General features: G+C 39.1%; 1 protein-coding gene across 1 annotated transcript; it reads right to left on the bottom strand.

Moving 5' to 3' along the window:
• Nucleotides 1–3198: 3198 nt before the first annotated feature.
• Nucleotides 3199–4824, bottom strand: LOC149001836 (basic leucine zipper 23-like). Its single transcript, XM_089138041.1, has one exon. It carries the CDS (start codon nucleotides 4275–4277, stop codon nucleotides 3447–3449), a length of 831 nt encoding a protein of 276 aa, XP_088994167.1. The 5' UTR covers nucleotides 4278–4824; the 3' UTR covers nucleotides 3199–3446.
• Between the last annotated feature and the right edge of the window lie 4569 nt (nucleotides 4825–9393).

Consider the following 9393-nt stretch of genomic DNA (forward strand, 5'->3'; position numbering starts at 1 on the left):
GTGTAGATATACAATTTCACATCATAGAGTCTCAAAGAGCTTGTTGGAATTGTCATCCAAGACCTAGCCACATCATCTCTAAAGAACTTGCTCTCTTTCAAATCTCTTTTGTAGATGGTTCATAGGATAAATTCATACAAAGGAGTGTAGAGGTTGCATCATGTGGGATTACAATGGCAGTTTTGTGTGGCCAAAGAAATATGTGGACATAGTTCATTGGCAACTTTAGTTGAACTTAAAGATATTAGAGATAACCTTCTTCTTGGCTCTTCTTTAGGACACATATAACTTACATATTCATTCGGATCAATTACACCCATTTACACTCCATCTCATCTCTTTAGATTGGATGTGCTAAGGGCTTAGTTTTGGGTATCTTGAGATCTTGTTCTTTATTTAGTAGAGTTTTTTTGAATTATCTCCCTAGGGTTGGCAATGGGTTTTGTTGATTTTCTTGCTAGGGATGCTTCCCCATTTTCCTAAAACAAATCTGTGGAGTATTTCACCTTTGTTTATTGTGGATTCCTCTCGTTTGTATAAGCCTTTAGACCTTAATTCTTCATTTAATCTATTGCTGGCTTTATGTTTGGCCAAAAAAAAAAAAAAAACCTTAAAGGGTGGAATAGAAATGTGTTTAGCAGTATCAACAAACTCAAAGAGGACCTTTTGAACCAAGCCTTGATGGCAGACTTTTCCCCTAATTTGGCTTACTTTTCGGACTCTTACAAATGGATTTTGAAAGCGGAACAACTTTTCTAGTTCCAAAAATCAAGGTCTAGATTTTTGTTGGAAGGAAACCTCAACATACGATACTACCACACTTCTATCAAAATCTCGAGATCTAAGTCTAAGATTACTCTTTGGTCCTTGGTCCATCCTTTACTTGGTTTCTTCTTTAATTAACCATGGGGTTTAAAATAAACCCTAGTTGAGTCATACTCTCCTCCCCCCCCCCCCCCCCCATTTTGCTTACTTGGTCTCAAGGATTCCTCTGACCAACACCCTAGATCGATGGTTGTTTAAGCCTTCAAGTAATGACATTTTTATCTACGAAGAAGGCTGATAAATCCCTCACCCAAACCTTTCAGCTAGATAGGGCTATCTAGAAATGGGGGTGCGGTTTTGGAAGCTTAAAATGCTTCCTTGCCATAAGATCCATTTGTGGAGTATAATCCATGGTGGTTTAGCTGTGGCTGCTCCGCTTGCGAGATGGAGCCGAGACATCTCCCTTGTTTGTGCTTTTAGTCAACGTGATGAGGAGTCTTTGACTCACCTTTTGTTAACCTGTGAGGTGTCGGAGAATTTAGGCCCTTGGCCCTTTAGGACTGATGATTGATAGGTTGGATACAATCTTCATTTCTTACATTCTGCAGATCCAACTCTCATAGTCTTGATTGGCATAAAAACCTACTCTCTCTTGGGTCTTTAATATTGTTGGGCTAAATTCCTATGTTCTCTGGTCAGCCAAGGAATAGAGCTCAACTACCAACAAATTGGTTGATCCTAGATGTATCCTTGATGAAATTAATTATTGGTTTGCAGCCATTAATAATGCCCGGGTTCGGAATTCACAAGAGGAAAGCACTCATAGAGTTGAAGAAGCTACCATGTCTTCCTCTCTTTCCTACATATCTAATCCCATTTTGGTTGTTGCGGGATCCATTGTTGTCAACAAGGTGTACGGCAGATGGTCTTTTGGAAATTTGAACAATGGGAGGCTTATACGAGTTGCTTCGGGAGATGCCAACCTCGGGCAATTTGTTGAAAGTTCTCACTTGGGCTCTTCAATTTGGTCTTCAGCAGCAAGTTCTCTACACTTAACAATCCTAATAGTGCTGTCTAATTTTGAGGAGTGGGAAAAACTTCATTTTGACAGGGGGCGGTTGGCCTCTCTTACTTTCCCCGTATTGTTAACTACTGTGAATATTATAGATAGGAACCAGATGAAGTTGAACATTGTAACTGACAAGCATATCAGTAGGGTGCTAGTGCAGCACCAGTCTCATATGTGGTAACTTGTGTGGTGAATTGTGTTTCTTTCTTTTTAATGAGAGTAAAACAGTACTTTTCTGTTTAATACTGTTCATCTTGAATAAATAGCTACATATAACTTCAATATCAAATTATTTTTTTTGGTAGAAAAGATATTTATTCCAGGGGCAAATTTCCTCAAGCCAAGGAATGGAACTAGGCCAAACTTCTATATTAAATAACAAATAAAAAAAGGAGAATGCCCAAGGGTGTGATTATGCTGCCCTAATTCAGTCCGCCACCATCTTGGGAATCTGTCTAGGTTGTGAATTTCCTGCTACTAGAGCTGTCTCTCTTCCTTCCTTTAACTAGCTGAGCTCAGTGTCTTCTGCTGATACCACAGTGCTGTAATTCATGTATGAAGTAATAAAAGAGTGATTTTGAAAGATACAGCTTTCCAACCTTGTTCATTGGTCTCCTAATCATAGCCATCACATATTATGACATAGAAGATACTAAAATCTCATTAAAGAATCGCTAAGTGGACATGAAGTAGTTCAGAATCTTTAGTAACTAGATTAATTTGAAAACTTCAATCTTCCAGATCAAAGAAGTTAGAAGGAATTCAACAGTTTTTAATTATTATTGCTATCATCAATGCTCCCCATGGCTTTCAGACCTGAAGGGATGGTTCAATAGAATTCCTAGGAGAAAGGAACCCACGTAGACAAATAAATTTGACAACTTTAAGGATGTGAGATCCAACTAATGCGAGTCACATTCAACTTAAACTTTCTGGAAATGGATCCCTTTGTGGATTTTAATATTTAAAGAAAGGAGATGCACTTATCATTTCTATTTTGTAACTCCACACCAGTTTTAGCTCAGGAGAGAACACCTGCTAGAAGATTGGATACATGAATACTGTTTTAGTTCGGGCAGAGAACAGTTGCTGCACGAATGGATACATCAATTGCTCAAATCTCATACCCATAAGAGAGAAGTTCTCCTCCCAATAATCTAGAAGAAATACCCATCATCTTTGAAAAGAAACCTTATTTTTGGGATCTCAGTCACTCAAAAGATTATCTTACTAATGAGAATAGTTTGAAATTTCATAAAGCTCCAAAGGATAACAACTCAAAATAAAAACACAGGATTGAGTGGTCTTTCCCAGCCTCCCCACTCTGTGCTGTTCTTGGAGGCTAGTCATGGATGGGTAATGAATTTCAAGAAGAGTACACAAAAGGATATGCTTATATCTTACATCTGTTTTGAACTAAAAGGATGTCATGTAGATACGAAGCCTCTCTAAAAGGATAAATTAGAACCAAAGGGCTTCTGAGAAAATACAGATTTCACATGGAGTTAATAGATGATACAACACTATATACATTATACCTTACAAACTCTGACAAATGTTGATACAGGATGACCAAAAGACTTTATGATCTAGAAGCAGCAACGATTTGCAATTAGATACTACCATTTTTTTGTTCAGGTTGAGATGCAGAAGAGAGCAAACCATTTAATGTGTCCATTGCTTCTGGAATCAAGTTATCTGGATGTCCTTCAACAGTCCTGTTTTGGCTCACAGTAGTATTTGGAATTGCCCGACAGTCCACGATCGCAGGTCGGCAGCTTTGATCCGAAGTGGCCATCATCTTTGTGCTTCCACCAGGTTGGGCTAGCAGAGATTCTCCAAGATGTGGATGAAGGCATGGAACATCAGTCTTACAACTAAAATCAGTTCCCCCAACAGAACTTACCCTGTAATGACCTTCCTTAAAATTAATGGCAAAACAGCACTGCTTCTGTAGAGGAGTAACACCCAAAGCAGCATCAATTTTCCCTCTGAAATCAGTTAAAAGGGTTCTTAGCCTCAACACCTCGGCTTCAAGCACCGATTGCCCCTGTAATCGCCTAACCAATTGCTGGTTATGGGCATGCAGCTTTTTTACTTCTCCTTCTAAGTAAGCTGTATGTGCTTTCTTCTTCTCTCTATATTTCCTAACTGCTTCCCTGTTGCCTCTAGGTTTTCTAGATTTTGAGATAGACTTCCCTTTGTCGTGTGATTCTTCGTCTTCCTCGGACACAAACACTTGTGTATGAGTATGGTAACAGGTGTGAGTATGTGCCTCATCAGGACCAGGTGGGTTGCAGGTGTGAGTGTGAGTACATGTTGTGGAGTTCTTGAGAAATTCGTCAAGCAATAATTCTACATAAGGAGACCCTTGGATATCACTAAAAACATTTGGATCTTGCAAGAGTACCTGATCAGAAAGCTCCACTTCTCCATCATCCATTTTCAGCTTTTTCTCTCGTTCATCCGGTAAATCATCATAAAGCCTAGCTCAGAACATATCTCCGCTTGGGGAAGCAAAAGCTGTACACCCCAGAAACCAGACAACTAGTTTTGAATAAATTTCATCCAACATTCAGCCGAATCAAACCAAAAAATATTACAAAACATAAACAGGACAAATGATAGTTGTTGGTTCAGGAATATATGCAAATGGATAGCGGGCAAAACTTGAAGGAAAAAAAATCCATGACATGCCCACGATATATAAAATCAAATAAGAAACAAAAAAATGCAGTCATCCAATCAATTCGTAGAACCAACAACTTGGAGGAAGGGGTGGGATACTGGAAAACAACTTATGTGGACAAAAATAATGGGGTCTAAGTTATCAAAAGAACCATTCCCAGACAGAGATTCTTTCTAAAAAGATTAAAACATCCATGGAGATGCAACTTGGTGTCCAAATCAACAAGTGCATTAGAGAATCCATGCTTCAAGTGGAGCAAATGACAAATAGCAGAAGATTCTCTAGGACCCCAACCTTTAAGCCTCCTACACCATTTGAATCTTCCATTTTACCTGTTCTTATTTTTCTTTTACCCAAAAAAATAAATAAAAAGATTTTTTCAGAAGTATTATTGATATATCCATCCATCCCTAATGGATTGCTATTACTGAATTCTTCCAGAGCGTCATCCGGAGATGGGTTTACATCTTCTACAAATATCACCTCCTATAATTTTCTATAATTTCTATCTAAAATTGTAATAAGTTGCAATTAAATATCCTAAGGTCATGATTAGAACCCAACTAAGAATTGAACATAATAAATTCCTAAATTTTCTTCTAATTTTGTCTCTCATCTTTTCTTGAAACTTAATTTTAAAAATTTATTAGGTTAACTTATTAGTTGAATTTTAATAATTATCCTTAGATAATTAGTGTCACAAATAATAGATAGAAATTACAAGAATTATTGGAGATGATAATTGTAGAGAATGTAAACCCACTCGAGATACTAGAAAAATAATGCTGCCAATGGTTTAAGCAAAATTCCTGTTAGATCCCTATTGATTCACAGAGGACCCTCTTGAGGTACAAGTACAACCTATTTTCACGCCCTTTTTCTAAGGACGCCAATTTTTACTCTCCTCTTCCATTTTCTTCCACAATCTTGGGTGGGTAGGCCGGGGAGTAAACTGTAAAAGTAAAGAAAAACCCATAGCGTCGTCCTCAATCCGACAGCAGTTGAAGTATCAACTCGTGAAGGCTGGGCTACATCCATACCTGTTGCATCGGCAATATCTCGAACAGTTGGTAAGCAGTTCTTTAATCACTCAATAGTATTGGAATCCTGTCTAGGGCTCTGCTTAAGGTACATATGATCACCATGGTTGCCTTATTTATGTATTTTCTTTGCCTTCTTTCTGCTTGTAATCTATCTTACAGTTCAGTTATTTGGGAGTTGAAAGCTTGGCAACAAAGCGATATTAGAAAAGATTTGATTTGTTAAATGCTGTCAAACCTAATTTAGTCTAACTTAAGTAATACACTCTGTGACCTTCAGTTATGAGTCTAAACAACAAGAATAGTATTGTGCACCTGATTTGTCTGTGCAATATAGAAGAATGGATGTCCATGAAGAACATACTAGAAGAGAAAAAGAAAACATAACTCGTTTCTGGCTGAAAAAGAAAAGAACCTATATTTAGTAACCTTCTTCAGATCATGAGAAGAAACCTAAAAGGATCAATTAAAGAAAATCCGTACTGAATACTGATTTATTTACAGAGTCCACCAGAGCTCTTATCTCTCATCGGATCATGAAATCTCCTTTGTTGATGAAGAAACTCTAGAGTTGTTGCTGTTGATGGAACGGGAGTACAAGTTTGGATTAGAATTTGATGTCTTCCCTGTAACCATCTGTATTGAGCCCTGGAATTATTTGGATCTACTGTGAATATCTTCAGGGTATCAACATATATGATGGGCTTAATCATCTGGTCCTGTCTGAATGAAACAGAGCTCTCCTTTACTTGCTTATGCTTCATTCTCCTCAAATTACAAGAGATGTTTTGGTTGGAATGGGTCATTCTTACCATTTTTAATTTTATATATACAAAGATAGTACAGTGCAGCAGGAGCAGGAGGGGACATGTGTGTGTGTGCTGGTGCCTGGTAGCATTGGGAAGGTTGAACAGGACATTTTGGCGTGTAGAGCAAAAATTGGAAGAGATGAAGCTTGCAGGTTCATTTTTTAATGCCATATAGATTGCAACCTTTCCATGTCCCAAAATTGGAGAAGCTTGTTCAATTTCACTGGTACAGCAAGAGAAGGGACAAGGGAAGGGGAAGGGGAAGAGGGGTTGTAGAACTTACTTGGTTGAAGCTTGCAAGTTCTCCCTAGTCTCTCCCAAATCACAGCATCCCCCACGTTGTAAAAAGAACTTGTTCAAGGGTAAATGCTAAATGATAATGTAGGGTAAAATGGTTAAAAGGGTTTCAAGACTAACGGTATTTGCCTGTTAGGAATAGGGGTATGGCTGAAGTCTTGATTTGTTTTGATTCTGTAATTTGACCAATGCCCACTCGTTTTTGATATACCCTATGATGAATGCCACAGCACTTTGTGGCACATAAAACAATTTGCTCTACGGGGGTAGCCTCTTGGGATATACAGACCTGTGGGCGATTTCCCTTCTTTTATACATGTATTCTAGTCTCTCATAGTGTAAATGCAGTTAAGGCTCTAGGAGAATTCTGGACCCTAAGCTAATACTCCTGGATAAATGTAGAATTTATGAACTAATACAGTTAATTGAAGAATAGTAGGAGAAATAAAAAATTATTCAAGAACAGAGGAAAATTAAAAAAAAGGAAAAGAAAAATCAGAGAAATAATTAAAGGAGGTTAAAAGAAAAATATCAGCGGAAGAACAGAGAAAAAGAGGTGAAAGGCTACCCCTGGTCTCAGAGATTAATAAAACTTAAAGGGGGAGATCAGATCTGGAATATGAATACCTTACGCATGTCAACAGCGCCAAAGCTTCTGAGTTTACGTGAAATTTTCTCAGGGGGTATCAAATGCATGAAGTCTTTTTAAAGTTCCTTGACTGACTAATGAAAGCACATCAGTGTCAAACAGTATTTAATTTATACACTTAAAACAGAACTCTGATGTAGTTTCTAAGTTTCATAATCTAGTTCAACCACAGTATCAATTTTGTGTCCCAGCCTTACACTTTAAGTGCCAATACGAAAAAATAACCCAATGTCAAGCAGCCCAAGACCCATATAACATATCGATGGAAAAAAATCTGGACTTTCTAGTCTCAACCAGGCATTCTACAATAATTGTTTTGTTTAGGTTGGTCAGAATATTGCAGATTTTTACCACTTGTGGCAGACTGCCTGGGTGGTTATGAAAAATTGGTATATTGTTTTTGCCATATGATTGGTTATGAAAGATTTCTGTCCACCATACATGTTGATTCTTTTTTTTTTTTTTTTGGATGAATAAATGATTAAATAAAAAACCAAGAAAGTACAAGGGAGACCAGCCTTCAAGGAGACAGGAAAGAGGAGCTGAGACCCCAGGAGACAACAATGAGCTTGTTCCTTGGGGTAGCATCAACCAGGGGATGGGGGATAGAAAGGAGCCTTGCAGAAACATCAAGATAGATGGCATTCCAAATCATGTCTAAAGAGTGGGATTTGGAGGTCCATCTTCTAAGATTGCACTCCAACCACAGATGATGGATAGTGGTACAGAAGACTAGCTTGCCAATCCGTCGCAAATGGAGGAACCTAAAAAGTTTCTCAAAACCTAAGATCAGTCTTGAGCAAAGCCAAAAGAATGCCTTGAAGGTGGCCAAATGGAAGGTAGGGCTTTTCTCCAAAGGGGACTAGAGAAAGGGCAAGAAAAGAATAGGTGTTCTAGGTCCTCTAAACCATTCCAAAAAAGGATGCAGTTAGGGCTAAATGGGATATGGCGGCCAATGAGGAAGGATTGGGTGGGGAGAGCAAAGTTAAGGGTTCTCCAAAGGGTGAGAGAGTGACGGGGGATATGACTTTTAACCAAACCAAATGGGGCTAAAAGGGCTGAGGGGAAGGGGTGCGAAGAAGGTTCCAAGCTGAAGTAGTGGAGAAAATTTTGGTCGGGGAAGGGAGCCAAACAGTGAGGTCATGCAAAGGGAATCCAAAAGGGTGGGAAGTGAGTCCCAAACTTGTGTGAGTCTGGGGTGGGGGAGAGGGGCCCAGGAGCCAATAACGGAGGAAAGAGGGTGGATTTGGGGATACGGGTATCATAAACAGCATGTGGTCCAAAAAGAGTGAAAATGATGCTGTCGGATGCCATGGGTCAAGCCAACGGGAGGAGCTTTCTTCAGACCCAAGAAGGATTAGATGGTGTAGGGACAGTTCAACAAGAGTTAGATCTGAGGAGGTAAGAGTAGACCCAATTGACCTAGATGGAATCATACTTGGAAGCGATTTTCCAAATGAGTTTTAGGAGACATACCATATTGACATCAAGGATTCGACGAATTCCTAAGCCTCCTTCGGATTTAGGACGACAGATGGCTGATCAACTAAAGGGACAAATGAAGCATGTGGCCTCTTGACCTTCCAATGGAAAGCACTAAAGAGAGACTCTATGGCATGGATAATAGATTTAGGGATGAAGAAGATTCCACACCAATAGAGATGGGAAGATTGGATGTGAGTGAATGAGCACCACTCTACAAGCGAAAGAGAGGAGCTTGCCTTTCCAAAGTTGAAGATTCTTGTGGATGTGGTCAAGCATAGGGTAGCAGTGGTGATGAGTAAGTCTACCATGGATAAGTGGAAGACCGAGGTAGACAACGGGAAAGGAACCTGGCTTGAAACCAGTGAGATAAGGAGGGAGGTGCACATTGAATCAGAAACCCTAAAAAGAAAGAGAGTAGACTTGTCAAGATTGACCTTATAGCTTGAGAGGTAATCTAAGAGGGAGTTCTTTGAGAGAATGGAGGAAGTGGACAAGTGATCAACTTTGGAGAAGATCATTAAGTCATCAGTGAAAGTGAGGTGAGTGAGATTAAGGGATTTACATTTGGGAATAGGGAGATGAGAAGATGA

This window comes from Hakea prostrata, chromosome 10 (assembly GCF_041222555.1).
Source record: "Hakea prostrata isolate BN-2017 chromosome 10, UWA_Hpros_2, whole genome shotgun sequence".
Lineage (NCBI taxonomy): Eukaryota > Viridiplantae > Streptophyta > Magnoliopsida > Proteales > Proteaceae > Hakea > Hakea prostrata.

Bases quoted from the DNA above. Each gene is read 5' to 3' on its own strand.
- LOC149001836 (XM_089138041.1), bottom strand. From the start codon at position 4,277: ATGGATGATGGAGAAGTGGAGCTTTCTGATCAGGTACTCTTGCAAGAT.